General features: G+C 43.7%; 2 protein-coding genes across 3 annotated transcripts in view; one reads left to right on the forward strand and one right to left on the reverse strand.

Moving 5' to 3' along the window:
• The window catches only part of PIGL (phosphatidylinositol glycan anchor biosynthesis class L), an 82,467-nt gene extending 80,822 nt beyond the window's left edge, over positions 1–1,645 (forward strand). Inside the window, exon 7 of the mRNA XM_030536701.1 lies at positions 899–1,645. Within this exon, the coding sequence (XP_030392561.1) occupies positions 899–997 (99 nt within the window). The 3' untranslated portion in view covers positions 998–1,645. The remainder of the gene's footprint in view (positions 1–898) is intronic.
• On the reverse strand, positions 920–9,743 carry CENPV (centromere protein V). 2 transcript variants are annotated; one of them, XR_003996975.1, is made up of 6 exons: positions 9,345–9,743; positions 7,719–7,817; positions 5,663–5,732; positions 4,451–4,565; positions 3,861–4,086; positions 920–991 (listed from the first exon to the last, which is right to left on the reverse strand). XR_003996975.1 is itself a non-coding variant. In XM_030536706.1 (5 exons), the coding sequence occupies exons 1-5, from the start codon at positions 9,617–9,619 to the stop codon at positions 3,962–3,964; spliced, it is 684 nt and encodes a 227-aa protein (XP_030392566.1). In that variant the 5' UTR covers positions 9,620–9,743; the 3' UTR covers positions 3,816–3,961. The 2 variants fall into 2 exon arrangements, 1 of the variants encoding a protein (XP_030392566.1); XM_030536706.1 differs by lacking the exon at positions 920–991 and having other exon boundaries at positions 3,816–4,086.
• Between the last annotated feature and the right edge of the window lie 6,868 nt (positions 9,744–16,611).

Below are 16,611 nucleotides of genomic sequence, written 5' to 3' on the forward strand. Positions count from 1 at the left end.
ACCATTCCTGCCAATCCTGGCTAATAGCCATTGATGGACCTATCCTCCATTCATTTAACTAGTTCTTTGATTTATGATTTATTTATAATCAGTCTTTGATTTATGAAGCATCAGTGGATTTGCTTCTAGGAATATTTACTTGTCAAGACAAGTTGCTTTGTACGCCATTCAGATGGTGGGATTGGGCAGATTTGCAGCTCTTAGACCTTGGGTGGTCAGAGTGCACTCTTATATTTGATAGTGATGTGGACTGTGGACAGTACAGTTCCCAGCATGCAGGACTCTATCTTGATATGCTCTCTGTGTTGTATGACTACTTGTGGCAGCAGGCTTTTAGCAAGTTGCCCTGTCTTTTGGGCACACTTTGGGTTATTCTGCTGTGTGAAATCTCTCTACATTCTAGTCAAGAAACCTCTTATCACCATATGATTAGAGCTCCCGCCACAGTATATTAAAGTAAACATTACAGAGCAAACAGTGCTCCTAATCGACAAGTAATACCCATAGCACTATTGTATTTGTGAGGGTAGTAACAAAGTTCCAAGTACAAAAAGTCCTCTGATATTTCAAGCCACAGTGGCTAGAACCTTGAATCTGACCTTCCTACTGAAACTTACTTTCCAAGTGGCATGTCATAAATACATGAAATGGGCCTCAACTAGAACTTCTGGTCATATGCAACCACTTGAAAATAGCCCCAGTGATTCCAGTATAGCATTGTTTGAGTTTAGTCAGAATCCCACCGCTGCTAAGCTGTGTTTGTGCTGGTCCTTTGATGGGTCACTGAAGACATATTTCACTGTAAATCTAATAGAGAACTTTACAGAAAGCCCTGAAAGCTGTCTTCCGAATGGGTTTGGAAGGTATAATGTCTTCTTGCATATTTTTATCTTTCTAGAGAGCCATGCGGTGCCATCACAGCCAGCTTCTCTGGTTCCGCCACACCTATATCCTGTTTTCACGCTTCATGGTGATCAATTCACTTTGTCTTCTGTAAAGGAAAGGAGAATCATACACACTTCCAGGGCTATTGAGAGACCAGAGAAGGGAGACAAAGAAAAGAGAGGCTCTGCCTGACCAAGCACTATTGAAAGCTCTTGCTTCTTTAATGTCTCAAGAAGAGGACAGAATTCCACCTTCTGGGTTCCCTGCAGCCTTTCAGATTGAAACATACAGTATTTACATCCTTCTAGGTGTCCTTTGCCTGACAGCCTGGGTTCAAACAATTACTGAACTCCCATTGTAATAGCATAACTGGTCCTAGAACCATCAGCAAATCAGATTGATCTGAGTCTAATTAGTAGTGAAGTAGAATTCTGGAGGTATTTAGGATACAGCATGTACTGTATGTGCTTTTACAATGGGTTTTCCCAGGGAGACCAGGCCCAGATGACCACCTGGTGATTCCTGCTTTTTATCCATTTCCCTCTGCTGTAAAGATCAGGCATCAAGAGTGACTTGTCAAAGGATACACATTGTCCCTTGGGGTTTGAACCAGGATCCTCACAGCCCTCAGGCTGTAACACTGAACCACACAGACCTGCCTGTCAGTCAGCCAGTTCCTGCTAATGGAGGGCTGGTTTCTTGACTTTAAAATGCCAAAATTTTAGGGATAAAATATTAAAAATTATACAGACTAATATAATTGCACTGAACTTATTGTTTTTTCCATCTCAACCCTCTAAGCTACCCTGTGATATGAGCTTTACTCTGCTGGACTGTACCTCGTGAAACACTAATATTTATTCCTGCTTCCAAACAAAGTCTTTGAGATCCGCTGAACCTAAGCTGTTCTTCACCAGGATGTGCGGGGTGTACGAATGAAGTTACAAGTGAGAGGGCGCTAGCCAGTTCTTTGACAGAATAAATATGTAGACATAAAAATTCCAGATGCACCATTTGAAAAGCTGCCCCCTTTTCTCTTAGTTGCCAGGAGGAAGTGTTGGGTTCTGGGTTTTGCAACCCACAGATTCAGCAGGTAAGTTACAGAGAGGCCAATTTTAAAATATTGATTTGTAATTTTTAAGTCTACATAGATTTTAGTAATAATTGGAATCTTAATGGAGGACTTCACACTGGAGCAAACTAAATAATACTCAGTATTTACATAGCGCTTTGCACTCATCATCGAGTTACTCCTCATCGCACCTGTGGGAGATAGGGATATAAAGACTATAAACCCCAGTGGAAAGATGAGATAAGCAGCTTGCCCAAGGATACAGAACAAGTCGTTGCACTGCCAGGATCAGAGTTCAAATTCCTGACTCCTAATTCCTTACTCAAATCACAACACCCTCCCAAACATAGCTATTAAAAAGATACTAGGGCAGAACTGTACTCTCAGTATGTAAGCACACAGCTAGGGTTGCCAACTTTCTAATTGCACAAAGCCAAACACCCCTGTCCCGCCCCCTGACCCACCCCCGCTCACTCCATCCCCCCTCCATTGCTCGCTCTCCCCCACCCTCACTCTCACCGGGCTGGGGCATGGGGTTGGGGTGTGGGAGGGAGGGCTCTGGCTGGGGGTACAGGCTTTGGGATGAGGCCGATGAGGGGGTTGGGGTGCAGGAAGGGGCTCTGGGCTGGAACGGGGTTGGGGTGCAGGTGTGGGTGAAGACTGGCTGGGGGTGCCGGCTTTGAGGTGGGACTGAGGATGAGGGGGCAAAGGCTTCAGCTGGAGCTGTGGGCTCTGGGGTAGGGCTTGGGATGAGGGGTTTGGGGTGCAGAAGGGGGCTCAGGGCTGGGGTATGGTGTTGGGGGGGTAAAGGTATAGGCTTCAGGAGGGAGTTTGGGTGCAGGAGGGGACTCCAGGCTGGGGCAGGGTGTTCAGGGTGCTGAGTCCCGGCAGTGCTTACTGCGGCTCCCAGGAAGCAGCTGCCAGGTCCCTACATCCCCTCAGCACATAGGCGACCAGGGAGGTTCCACATGCTGCCCTCAAGCCCACACCCGCATCTCCCATTGGTTGCAGTTCCTGGCCAATGGGAGCAGCGGAGCCAGCACTAGGCAACCCTACACACAGCTATCTTTAAGTCCATGAGTCAGACCATCCTTATTCAACAGAGCACTTAAGCACATATGCATTCTATGGCACTACTCTTGTGTTGAAAGTTAAACACGTACGTAAGAACGTGCTCAACTGGAGCCTGTAATGCCAGCATCAGCCTGGTATAGCTCTGAATCCAGAGTAACTTCAGTGAAATCTAGGGAGAGACAAGTGTAACAGCAGAATTTTTCCCTGGGTAAGGAGATGTTATTTCATGTAGTACGGTTGTGTAAACCAGAGGTTTTCACCCTTTTTCTTTCTGAGGCCCTCCCAGCATGCTATGAAAACTCCACATCCCACCTGTGCCACAACAGCTTGTTTTCTGCATATAAAAGCCGGGGCCAGCATTAAAGGGTAGCCAGCAGAGCAACTGCCTGGGGCCCTGTGCCACAAGGCGTCCTGTGAAGCTAAGCTGCTCAGGCTTTGGCAGGGCTTAGGCTTTCTGCCCTGGGTCCCGGTGAGTCTAACACTGGTCCTGCTTGGTAGACCTGCTGAACCCGGCTCATGGCCCTCAGCGGGCCCCAGACCCCTGGCTGAGAACCACTGGTGTACACCAGATAATAACACATCTGAGATGTGTCTGCACGAGCCAAAGACAACATGGTAGAATCTTGCAATAGATGTAAGAACCTTGTTCTGACTAATGTGATTTGAACTGTGGTGCGGATAGGGGCAGTGTCAGAATAAGGCAAAGAGGAAAAAACCGCAGCTGTTGGGTAAGTTATGGAACTGGTGTGGTCTGACAACTGAATGTAAAATGAAAGGAGGGAAAAAACAGCACAGAAAGATTTATTTTAAAAAACCAAAAAAGATATACTTCCTGAACAGCTTGGCACAGGAGAGCTTGAACTAGAGGTTACATGATGGCCTGCCAATGGCAGTGCTCCAAGCTGAGCACTTTGGTGCACTGAGGCTGTATCATGGTTTTGACATGTTCCTGATGGTCTTATGTTCCTTCATTGCCTTCTCCCACTCTTTGCCATTGATCTCCTCCATGATGGTGCTGCGCACAGTGCCCTCATCCAGGCAGTGGGGGGCTATTCCTTGAGAAGAGAGAGGAATACAGAGAGAAACTTTCCCTTGGAAGCCAAGGAGAGCTTTTCTCTCAGCTTCATGGGCAGTGAGTCTCAGGTGGTGATAGTGTCGATACAGCTGCAGCAGGTGAGAAACCTGAGATGGCCAGTGGCCCATTGGTCACAGTTAAGACTTACACAATAAGGAGGTGCCATTGAAAGTTGCAGCTTCAGATGTTCAGTACTTTAGAAGCAAGCTGTATGATGCACAATTATTGTGCTACTGCTCTTGGCAGAGTGCTGATGGTCATCATGGTCATTATACAAGTGCAGCGGGGGGTGAATTTGTGTTGCCATAGATCTACCAGGTTTCTTCCCTGTTCTGTTTACCTACCGTAACCATCTGGGTTAGAACGAGGGGTGTAAAAGCTCTGCACGCCGCAGGTCTTACAAAATGTGTGCTGAGCACAGTGTGTGTTGAAGGTGTACGTTGTTACGTTATCAGCACCCTAGGCAAAAAAATACACAATGAAGGTTTGCCACATACCCAAAAATGGGTCATTTTTTGTCACTTACATTCCACAGGCTTGTAATTAATAAATGTAAAATTGCAGGCACAAAAACAGCAGCCTAATTAAGACTAGTCTAAAATACCACTCGCTATGTCTTTATGTGAGTTAGTTAGAGGTAAGAATACAGCATGCATGCTACTCTGTTCCAGATATTAATCTCCTTTCCCTACCCTCTGTGCTTTATTTTCACAAACACCTTTCACCCAGACAAGCCTAACAATTGCCATGGCTTTACTTTCTGACCACTGAAATGCAGTCACTGAACTCTCTATTACAGCAGGTCTATTATAAAGTGCTTAGCTATTTTTTTTAAATGCTCCAAAGTAAACATAACTGGGGGTTTTCCTCCCAGAAGCAGTGGACAAAAATTTCTGTGTTTATCTGAGACCATCCAACTATAAAAGAAAATCAAATCAAATGGTGCTAGAAGCCGAGAAAAATTAATCTAAGAGCTACAGTCCTCAGAAAACTTGGAATCCAAGAGCCTAACCTGTAAGATGCCCTTGTAACAATTAAAATGTAAAAGAGTTAAGCCTGTAATCAGAATTTAAAAATCAAGTTAAGGGAGTCTGAAGCTGATCTAAAATAGAGGCAGAATTCTTTATAGCAATGCACTGGGACCCAATCCACAGCCCAATAAATCAAGACTCATACAGATTGCGATGGGCTTTTGCTCAGGTCCTTAACCCATTAGGAGTAGGAGTGTGACAGTAATGCTCTTTGTCGTCAATGTAACATGGACTTGGCACATTTATCTGGTGGCACTGCCACTCCTGGGGTATACATATATCCCTGCCTCATCTTTTGCACAGGTATAGTCACTTTTCAAACATGGAACTTCCATTCTGAGACACGCTAACAAACACATACAGCCAGGCTCCTGGGATCCAAATGGATTTTTCATATCTCCAAACACATCTCTCCAGACAGACACAGGCAAATTTATGATACAAAGCTGACCACCACCTGAACCTTTCAGAATCAAATATCTTTACAGGTACCCACACCCACTGCACTCATAAACCCTAACCTACCTTCAGCAGCTTGAAGTGTGAAGCTGGGACAATGAAGTGTCTGTTCTGTTTCTTTATGCAAATACTGCAACTGTACAAGGGGAAAGAAAAAGAAAAAAAACATGACTATTCTATAGGCAGTTATAACCTGCAATGTAACAATCGTATCTAGCCTAAAGCTCTCAACAAGTTAGATTTCACTGAAAACTATAATTATTTTTGCCTGGTTGTCATCAGGGTGGATATCAGAGAGACAAGAGATTCAATAGAAGTTGGTCTAATAAATTATATTAATTCACCCACGTTGTGTCTCTAATATCCTGGGATCAACACGGCTACAACATTGCAAACATCAGGTTTGATGCCAGAGTGGCCAGACTGCAACTATGGCATATGTATTTGTGCGTGCATGTATTCACCTAGAGACTTATGTTTTCCTGTAATATGGAAAGTAAGCTTATCTACACTGAGAGCTACATAACTCTCTTCTCTCCATAGTACAACTCTCAGTGGATAGATCAACGCTAAATTGTGGCTTTGAGAAATTCATGTAAAGTTTGCCAACTTAATCCAAATGCTACCAATATTAATTACTTTGCAAACAAGGGAAACAGATTTGTAGTGACATCTGGGATAGAGAGAAACTAATTCTGAGTTGGTGGAAAGACCATACTGAAATTAGACTATTTTATAGGACTTGAATATATATCCCTCACCACATGTTGGTAGTAATGTTTTGTCCATCTGATAAGAGAATGCCAAGAAAGGATCAAACCCCACACCCTTTAGAGATCTGTTGGAAAGCATTTTGTTTTGATGAAGTATAAAACAGAGGTTCCCAGCATTTCTGGTTGTTAAAACCTTGACAATTTTTGTACAAGCACAGGTATGAATCATGAAACTGTGGCTGAATTCCAGTGTAAGTTTTTGCACTCTGCTTACCTATATTTCCCTCTGCAGTCCCATATGGAGCTGGTATTCTGTACTCCTTGATGTGCAGAATCCTGTTAAATATCTGCCATGTTTTACTTCAGATATGGCTACATTTTAGTAGTGGGGTAAGTGGTTCCTGTATGTATAGGAGTTTGTAAAATGCTTTCCACAATAAAATTCTGTATATATGTAAGATATTACTGTTAATAATTATACTAAATATAACACTTTGCATGTGTTTAGAACCTTCCATTCATGGATCTCATGAAATTTATTTAGCTTCACAGCATCCATGCAAGATAGGCAAGTATTACTGTCTTCATTGTGTGGCTGAAGAAACTGAGGCACAGATGTAGTGACTTTCCAGGATCACAGAGGAAGTCTGTGTAATTATTAACTGTAGTAGTTGTAGACTATGTAATAATAATCATCACATCTTACCGAATTGTAATGAGCAAGTCACTTTGATCTGAATTTCCACTTGCATAAAGGACATTTAATATTTTCCCCAGATTGAGCAGTTGAAGTCAATGGAGTTTCTTTTCTGGATTTAATTGCACATTGTATTAGGGCCATAGCTAGTATTCCACAAAGCTTAAAAACTGGGAATTTCTTTGACTTTTTTTACGTCTACTGTTTCTGGCCTATGAGAGGCAGATCCCATCCTCAACAATCTGCTAAAATTGCCTGAAATCACACACCAAGTAGCGATCTCAGTAAGGATCCCTGTAGCCCCAACACTGCTACAGTCTGTCTCCCTGTTCTGAGCGGTTTTTCAAGCACTTGTTTTCTCCCTGACAACTGCAGCTTTTGCCACAGCCTCACCCCTTCAGCTAAGGCATAAAGAAAACACGAAGTTGCCACTGTGCTGCCCAGAAAGTAGAAGTGCACAGCACCTTCCTTTCTCTGGCAATCAGCACATTGTGCACTTGCAGAACCAGCACCTGAAATCAACAGTACTGACCTACTGGTGGATCTGAACTCAGCTGGGGCTGCAGCCTACAGGAAATAGGTTAGACATCTGTTCTGTACTATACCAAATTCCAGTGGATTTCTGTTTCGTAAACACTTTGAGATCTTTGGATGGGAAGTGCTAGAGAAGGGCAAGTATTTGGCTATTCAGAGTCAAATAAAAACCACTCACTTGCAGTCAAAAATGTGCAGATCTGTTGATGCCCAAACCTCGAAGCGGATAGCTCCACAGTGACAGCCTCCTGTGTGCTTCACCAGGCCTCTGTACTCACTGGATGGAGAAAAGGTACACGCACACAAAGAGAGGATTTGTGATCAGACATTTCTTGTTGGCCAAGGAAGCACTGAGATTTTGTAGTGTCATAGTCAACTCTACCAGAGTCATTATCCACTCAGCAATGGGGGCCAAACTGAAGCAGACTCACCCTCCCCCAAACACATGTCCAAATTCTGACCTCAGTTACAGTAGTAAATCTAGAGTAACTCATAGAATTCAGTCAAATTATGTCAGGATTACACCAGTGAAATTAAGAATAGAATTTTCCCATGTTCCCACCAATTCTGCTCCAGTCTGATGTTCTTTCTAGATAGAAAGCATCACTAACTTGCTTCCATTTCAGGAGCTGGAAACAGAGACGATAAGTAGGATTTAATTAGTTTAAAACATTTTAATATGTTTTTTAAGTCTCCCAGCTGCATTCACAGACTCAAGGATACTCTCCTTTGTGTATTTCCTTCACTCCCTTAGGACTTTACCATGGTAACCTAGCAAAATCGACATGCCAGGTCAGACACAAAAATATGAAGTCCCTTTTCATATTATCAATTGCATGTACTGACAGTTTGTTCAAATTTATTAATGGGAATAACAAAAATATAACTATATTACACGTTCAGATGGGACAGCAGGATTAGAATATGAGCTTGGTAGATGTGACACTGTAGACAACAGAAAAGAACAGGATAAGAGGATTTTTACTTCCTTTTGATGTGAGGTCCCTGAAACATGAACAGATTAAGAGTAACAGCCCATAGAAATTCCATGGAAAGAAAATAAATTGTGTGGCTCCACGGAAGCCAATATTTATTACTGTAAAAATGCTGACACTAGGAATATTACATTGCAGAATCATATGGACAAGCTTCAAGTACAGCAAATGTGACACGGGGCAGAGATTCTGGGCTGAGAAACTTCAGAAATACAAAAGAAAGCCTTTTTGAAGATAATTACATAGTCTGACTAATGAGGGTTTGGGGTTTAGTTACATAGATACATTAATGTCTTTTGTCTAAAAGTACCGAATTGTAGGTTTATACCACACACAGAACGCAAAGATGGAGAGAAGTCGTGGGTTACACCCAGCTGAGCCCAAAGGGGTGCAGCCCCCTTTAAAGCCACAGGGTAGATGGGGGTCTAGGGAAGAAAAATATTCTGTCCTGACCCCAGCTCTACCAATCACGGGCCCGCTCTCATTGACTTCAGAGGAGCGGGTCAAAACCGTGCAGATGGGCCACAAAAAATAACGCAAATAAAATAATCTGCACAAGCACATTGTTGCCTGCAGAGAAATCCTGGGGCGCGCGAGATTCCTGCCCAAACCGGTGCTGCACTCAGAGAGGGCCCTACCTGAGGCCAGGAGGGAAGATTTTAAAAAACGTAGGTGAGCCCCAAGCAACATGCAAACCTGCCCCACCGACCCGCAGCAGCGCGCTCGCCTAGGGGCGTGGGGTTGGTTTCTGCCCTGCCTCGGGAGGAAGAGCCCAGCGCCTGCGGACTCCTGTCCCCTCCTTTACTCACAAGGTGTCCAGCAGGAGTCTGGCTGCCTCCTCACAAGTCAGGCTTTGCCTCTCCTGAAACTTCAGCCAGCGCTCCCTCTGCGCGCCCAGATCGAGCAGGCAGAAGGCCGGGGGAGACAGCGGCGGCTCGCCTGGGCTCTCCCGGGGAGCCGCGGGCTTCTCGCCGAGCCGGCTGCTCTCTTTCCCCCGGAGGGAGCGGGCGGCAGCAGCCGGGGACGCTGCGGCTGGGCTTCTCCCCCGAGATTTCCGGACAGAGCCTGCCTTGGCTTTCCCCATGCGCCCTGCACCCCAGTAACCAGAGAGCTTGCGGCTGGGCCCCGCTCCCTTATTGTGATCTGGAGTTTAGGTGCAAAGGGACACTCCGGAGCTGCTGCTTCAGAGTCCGGAGTCACGTGGACTGGGAGGATTTGGTGCCAAATCCTGGGGAGCGAGGGAAGGAGAAAGCTGGATCCTGACAGTTTTTGACACGCCCCCCTTCTCCCCAAAATTCCACGATTTACAGAGAACAAACCTAGTCCCTCCTATTGCATCCAGCCCCCATATCCTGAGGAAACCCAGTACAACAGTGCCACAATACCTAGATCTGGCACCCGAATCCAGACAGTGATGAGACCCCCTAATTCTATTGCGTAAAGGGTAGATGTACCATTTACAACAAACACATAACACACCCCAGTTGAGGCCACTGCAAATACCAAGATCTAGCACTTCAATCCTGCCAATATTTGGCTCCAAGCCCTAAAATTTCATTGATTATACAGAGATCATCCAGGTTTGTGCAGCACTGATGTGCCAGGGTTTGGGCATGTGTGTGAGGCTGGTACAGTAGCAGTAGCTACACTTGTCCTCCATTTGGATAGTAGAATATGGAATGCTGAGGCCCAAACTGGCAGGATCTGGTAACATGAAGGTGGCTCCAGTGTTTAAACGTTTTCTGAGTGGGTAATGACCCCATGGGGCAGAGCCCTGTGTTACTTCAGCTTCATGGATCTCATGCCAGCTCCATCATCACCAAAGCCTTACATCAAAGTCGGCCCCACTCACAGATCAGCCGCAGTGATTAGAAGGATTGGTGGTCAGGACTGAGCCATAGTGGGGGGCGGGGAGCTTTATCTGCTGTTATCTTGAGGAAAGAGGATTTCAGTCTCCAATGCCATCAATCAATCTGGCACCAAAGTTACCCTTTTCAGAGCACAGAAGAGCAAGGGTGCTTCCGCTCAGGCTCTGAGCCCTTCTGATTAAAAAAAAATAATATTTCTGAGACTCACGTTTTTTCCACCTCACTGAACTGGTCCAACCAAGCGAACAATCTAATTAATTGGAAACCAGAATGAGCTCCCTCCAACCTAGAGTCTTCCTCATGACTATCAGCTTGTGTTACAAATTCACATAGATTATTTTAGAGCCATTTCTTCCAATGAGCTGAGCTCTGCCCACATCTCCACAGACACACAGCAAGATTTGACTTGATCTGTTTTTCACAGAAGCAAGTTGGACAATTCCTTACAAGGAAACATTCTCATATTTAAAACTATTTTCCTCCGAGGGTTACCTGAATCAGTCAGGGCTTTGCAGCAAGGGCAGTTGCTGTCCCTCTTTCACTGTAAAAGAAGGGTGGAATGTGTATAGTTTTCAAAATTTTCCCCAGGAAAGATCAGTTTGAAATGCAATGTCTAGTTTCCAGTAAGTGTAATATATGCTCCTAAAATAGTATAGCTCAGGTGCAGCTTGGAAATGCTTCCTCGTGGGCTTCTGTGACACACATTGTCCATGAGCCCCTCCCCACCGCCATTGCTCTCTATCTGGAGTCTGCCTACTTTGTATTTGAAATCAGAAAACTGGGAGTCAGGAACCTTGTTCTGCCTTTGACTCTGCACTGATTCACTGTGTGACCTTGGGCAAGTTACGGAGACCTTTCCATGCCAGTTTATTCATCTGTAAAATGGGGACAGTAATACATACGCATCTTGTAAAGGGCTTTGAGATCCTTGAATGGAAGCTGTTATAAAAGTGGTAAGTATTAGTATTGTTTTGTCTTCCATTTTGCATGATCTGATACATGTGGGGTTACCAGGACTAAAGAGTGGAGAGATATAATGGGAAGGCAGGAAGTAGGAGACAGATGATGTCCCAGAAACTGGGAATGGGCAACAGGGGATGGATCAATTGATGATTACCTGTTCTGCTCATTGCCTCTAGGGCACCTGGCACTGGCCCCTGTCAGTAGACAGGATACTGGTCTAGATGGACATTTGGTCTGACCCAGTATGGCCGTTCTTATGTTCTACCTTCATTTCACCAAACATACTATGAAATCTTGGGCAAATCCAGTTTGCTGGGCCTGAATTAGAAGTTGTAGATATCACTCCAGAAATCCCCATGCCATCTCAAGTACTGCCACCTCTTTATCTAGGGAGTGATTTTTGTAGGTGCAATGATCTGTTATCAGAGTTTTTTATGGAAGTTTGAGAGCCAAAGAGGTGATATCTCATGTGAAACAGATGTGGTTTTTTTCTCTGGAGATCAGGTATAATATTAATCCTGGTGAATTACAAAACCTTGCTGGACAGAAAGGTGATCTTGTGTTTGAAGCACTGGACCAGGATTCATCTGTATTCTTAGCTCTGCCAGTGCATGATCTTCAGCCAGATGTATAGGCAAAAATGTTCAGAAGGGGCCATTGCTTTAGGGTGTCTCAGGTTTTGAGAGTCCAAGATCAGACACCTAGGCCCCATTTTTCAGAAAGGCAACCATATCAGAAGGCAATGGGGCTAAGAGGATAAATTAATCAGTGCGGATGAGATACTCTGACACTACAGTGATGAGCGCAACAGAAAAGTCTATAAGTAAGTAAAAGCATGACAGTCTGTTGCTAGAGTTTCACTACTCTGTGAATAAAAGCAGCTGCTGCAGGCTTCTAACTCCTGGTTATGGTTAGGGGGGAAAAGGCATGTTTTTTCAGCATAACACCTCCACCAACAGGCATTCTCCCCACCTGATAGCGATGACACATCGCTAGTTATTTTAGCGAGAGCTGTACACAGTCTAACAAAAGACAGAGCTCCTACATGAATGAGGTGTCTGCAGTATCATGTAATATCACAGGATCACACTAACAGCAAAGACCTGCCTGTGCAAGCCAACAGGAGGTATTTTTAGTTGCAGACTCAACTGAACCTGAGTGAAGGCTATAGATACACAGCTCCAGACAGGCAAATGTTATAGATGAGCCCAGGGCAGCGGCTGAAGGAACAGTGTGTACTACGTTCAGAGCCCCTAGAGGAGCCAAATTCAGAGTAACTTCCCTGGGGCGTAAAGAGAGGGTGACTCCTATTGCTGGATTTATTCAGTACACACATATAAACCCTCAGTCCTGAACCAGCCCTGACAGTGACCATTTTAGGTTTGACCTGGTTCCCTCCCTCCAACTTGTCCCAGTTCTTCATCAGCTCCCTCCCACTACCTGACTCCCTTCCACTTAATCTCCAGTTCCAGAGACCCCCCCCCCCAATTCCTTCCTGTGACTCAGCTCCTTCCTTCTACTCAATCCTTGGTGCTAGAGACACCTTACACGTGCACATCAGCTCCTTCCCTCCATCCTGGCCCAAGAGACACCCTGCTCTCTCCCGTCACTTGGCTACCTTTTCACACTGGCTGTCACTATGCAGTGTCCACCTTGGTATCTGTTGCAAACTGATAACCATTGTCTATTACCTGACTAATCCTAGAAACAGGGACTTGTCACATCCCCTCATGGTTAATGCTGATACACACCTAGCAAGGTAGTGGTGATTCAGCATTACGTATAGCTGACATTGAATACAAGCCTGTTTAAAACAGGTGACACCAGGGAGTCCTGTACAGCATGTTTCACCATAATCGAGAAATTAAACCTACTTGCCTAGTTTAATGGGCTAGAATAATTAACACTGATGGGATCTACATGCCATGACTATGAGAATTAATCTTTAAATTCGTAAATATAAGCTCACATCCCATGTTAATTACAGGAATGCCACTTGCCTGTCATTGTTGTGTAAGCATTAGGGTGGGATATTTACTTTAATTATAAGTGTATCCTCACATCCTGAAGAATCCCAAAGCTTTTTACAAACTTGAAGTGATACACATACTACATTCAGGGATTATTTCACCCATCCCTGATATACAGAGACCTGTGATTTGAAACATGGCAGCTCTTTAATAGCACACAGTAATAATGAACTGCAGTTTAGGACAGGACATCAGGAAAAAACAATCTTTTGGCCCTGTCTACTCTGGGATTAGAAATCAGGTTGGCATCTTTCCAGAGAACTGTGTTTAACCATAATTCTTGATACAAGGGTTCCCATGGTCACGGTCAACAGAGCTTTAGAACTAAAGAATAAAATCTCAATCAGGAGAGTACATTAAATTTGTTTAAAAAAAGCACAGGAAGATGAAAAAGCACCAGTCAGAACTGTGCAATTAAAAAAAATCTTATGACTCAATATCTGAAACACAAAAATACATAGGATGCAACAAAACATGGGTGGATGGGAGGGACTGTAAGAACCTATCAGCATTCAAACTGGTTTAACAGAAAAAAAGTTCACTGGTAGGCTAAACCTTCCGTAACAGGTATTGGCTGGGAGTGGATTTGTCTCACTTGGGTTATACCCCAAATAAAATTTGGTGTTTACAACTTAAAAGCACTGAAAAGATCCTGAAAGTTTCATGAAATGGAACAGACAGCACTAAACACAGCTGAGCTGCCAGTCTGATACTCACTATATACAGGCAATATAGACAGGGCACTGCTTAATTGTCATAGTTTCTCAATCCTGAATATGTTTGAGCAACTGAATCATGATTAAACCACCATCAAAACTGCCTGACCTGAAAAACAGCTTTGAAAAACATGTGATCCTGCAAAGTATGCATCGCTTCCTGAAACAGTATATGGCAGAACTAGAATAACAACCCCATGGCTCAACTGCTCTGTTTTTCTGACAGACAGAAAAGGTTACTGGAGGCATGATTTCCTGTTATTCTCATTCCTAGTATTAAACTATGTACTGGTTACTAGTTTATCCCAGCTGAATCACTGTAACTATACTGCATGTGACAAATTCTGACCCATACCAGAACTGCTCAGCTATAGCTACTTATCTGAACCACTCCCAGATCTTCTTCAGTCATACTAGATTTCATTTTAGTCACATCATATTCTGGGAAGAAAAGTCAGTGGGGCCAAATTGGGGCCCATGAGCCAAATGCAGTCGATGGAGTAGTTCTACAATGTGGCCTCATTCATTTGTAATGTGGGGTGCTGCCCAGAGCAACTGCCCGGTGCAGTACACAATGCTCCATCTTGTTTCAAGCAGTAGTGGGTGCACTGAACTCCCATGAATGCATGCAGGAGTCAATAACCTGATGGGGAATACTTTGCTTTAAAATCTGAGACAACCAAGAAGGAAAAGTGATCATTTTCAGAAAGATGTGCTTCAGGCCATGGAGGAGAACAGTCCAGAAAATTCATTAAACGCTCTCCTCGTATCTTGTGATGTTCAAAGTTCACTCCCAGGTATAGCTGATGTGTTTAATTATTAAAGGTACAAAGGTGCCTTTCTGTTCTCCCTTTGCTCTGAGTGTGTAATGGTGACTCAGCAGAACACAGACTTGGGAGTTCAGCCTGTGATTCTGTCTACAAGGGAATTTATACTGGAGAAGCAGCACTGAAAGCAGCTGGGTACTAGTGCGCTAAAGAGAAGTTAGGAAATATAGATACTGATTTTCACTTTCACTCTAGAGGCCAGAGTATTAGAAGTAGCCTATAGATAACAAAATATTTAATAGATAAAGAGACATATATAATGGAAATCAGTATTACAAAACCAGCACACTGGTGGAGAAAAATATTGCCTGAGATTGAACCTTAATATGGGGAGGGGGAGAGGGGAAGTATTTTGGCATCAGAGAGGTAGCTGTGTTAGTCTGGATCTGTAAAAGCAGCAAAGAATCCTTATAGACTAACAGACGTTTTGGAGCATGAGCTTTCATGGGTGAATACCCACTTCCTCAGATGCATGTAGTGGAAATTTCCAGGGGCAGCTATCTATCTATCTATCTCTATATCTATATATAAAGAGATCCCTGCTTCTTGCTTGCATATATATATACACCTGCCCCTGGAAATTTCCACTACATGCATCCGACTAAGTGGGTATTCACCCACGAAAGCTCATGCTCCAAAACATCTGTTAGTCTATAAGGTGCCACAGGACTCTTTGCTGCTTTTACAGAAGTATTTTGGGTGATTCTCTCTCATCAAGAGGGTTATGAGTCAATCTGTCCTGGCTCATGAGGATAAAATACAACTTCCTCCATAAGCCCTATCATTGGGTCAATGGAAGAAAGCTGCTTCTGAATGGAGTTCTTCTACTTTGTTGGACTAGCTCTTATACATTGTTAAAGAGGTATCATCAACTTGAAATCATGTTCATTAACAAAAATTAAAATTAGTTTCAGATCCTATGCCTGCCCAATTCCCCCTCCCAATTTTGTGTGTTTTACAATAATATGTTCCTATTTTTAACAATATATCTGTCTCCTGTTGCTGGCTAAAAGAGCCACACAACTACAGAGTTAAAGTGACCATTAAACTTAGGGCCTGACCCAACTTGCATTAAAGTCAACAAAAAGTCTTTCCTAACTGCAGCAAGTTGGAGCACATCCAAAATGCCCTCAAGAGCATGTAGTAAACAAACTGAAAATGGAGAAAAATAATTATTTACAGTGGACTGTAACTAGGGTGACCAGATGTCCCACATTTATAGGAACAGTCACGATTTGTGGGTCTTTTTCTTACATAGGCTCTTATTACCCCCCACCCTCTGTCCCAATTTTTCACATTTGCTGTCTGGTCACCCTAACTGTAACGGTTACCTTAGGCACAAAATATTAACACAGAACTGTGTTATAAAACTGATGACATCTTTATAAATCTACTGGGAGCATAAGTGCTACAAATACTTGTACAAAGATTTGTAAAGGCATTTTCTTGTTTATACCATAGTGGAACTTGATTAATTGAAGGAAACCCGTAGTGGACCCAAATAACTGACCATCTTGTGCTCCAGAATGTACAAATCTGTCTGATAAATTTCTTATGATCATGGAGCCCTCTTTTCAGCAAGTGGGTTGCTCTGTAGTACTGCCCGATGACCTACTTTTGAAATCACTATACAAGGAAGCTGTGTTCCTAACTATGTCCCATGATCCGGCAA

Source organism: Gopherus evgoodei, chromosome 17 (assembly GCF_007399415.2).
Source record: "Gopherus evgoodei ecotype Sinaloan lineage chromosome 17, rGopEvg1_v1.p, whole genome shotgun sequence".
In the NCBI taxonomy this organism is placed as follows: Eukaryota; Metazoa; Chordata; order Testudines; family Testudinidae; genus Gopherus; species Gopherus evgoodei.

Excerpts from the sequence above, each read along its gene's own strand:
- CENPV (XM_030536706.1), bottom strand. The coding sequence starts at position 9,619 with ATGGGGAAAGCCAAGGCAGGCTCTGTCCGGAAATCTCGGGGGAGAAGC. Across the intron at positions 7,818-9,344 it reads AGACTCCTGCTGGACACCTT|TGAGTACAGAGGCCTGGTGA; the intron begins GTGAGTAAAGGA and ends TTCTCCATCCAG. Across the intron at positions 5,733-7,718 it reads CTGCACATTTTTGACTGCAA|TTGCAGTATTTGCATAAAGA; the intron begins GTGAGTGGTTTT and ends CCCCTTGTACAG.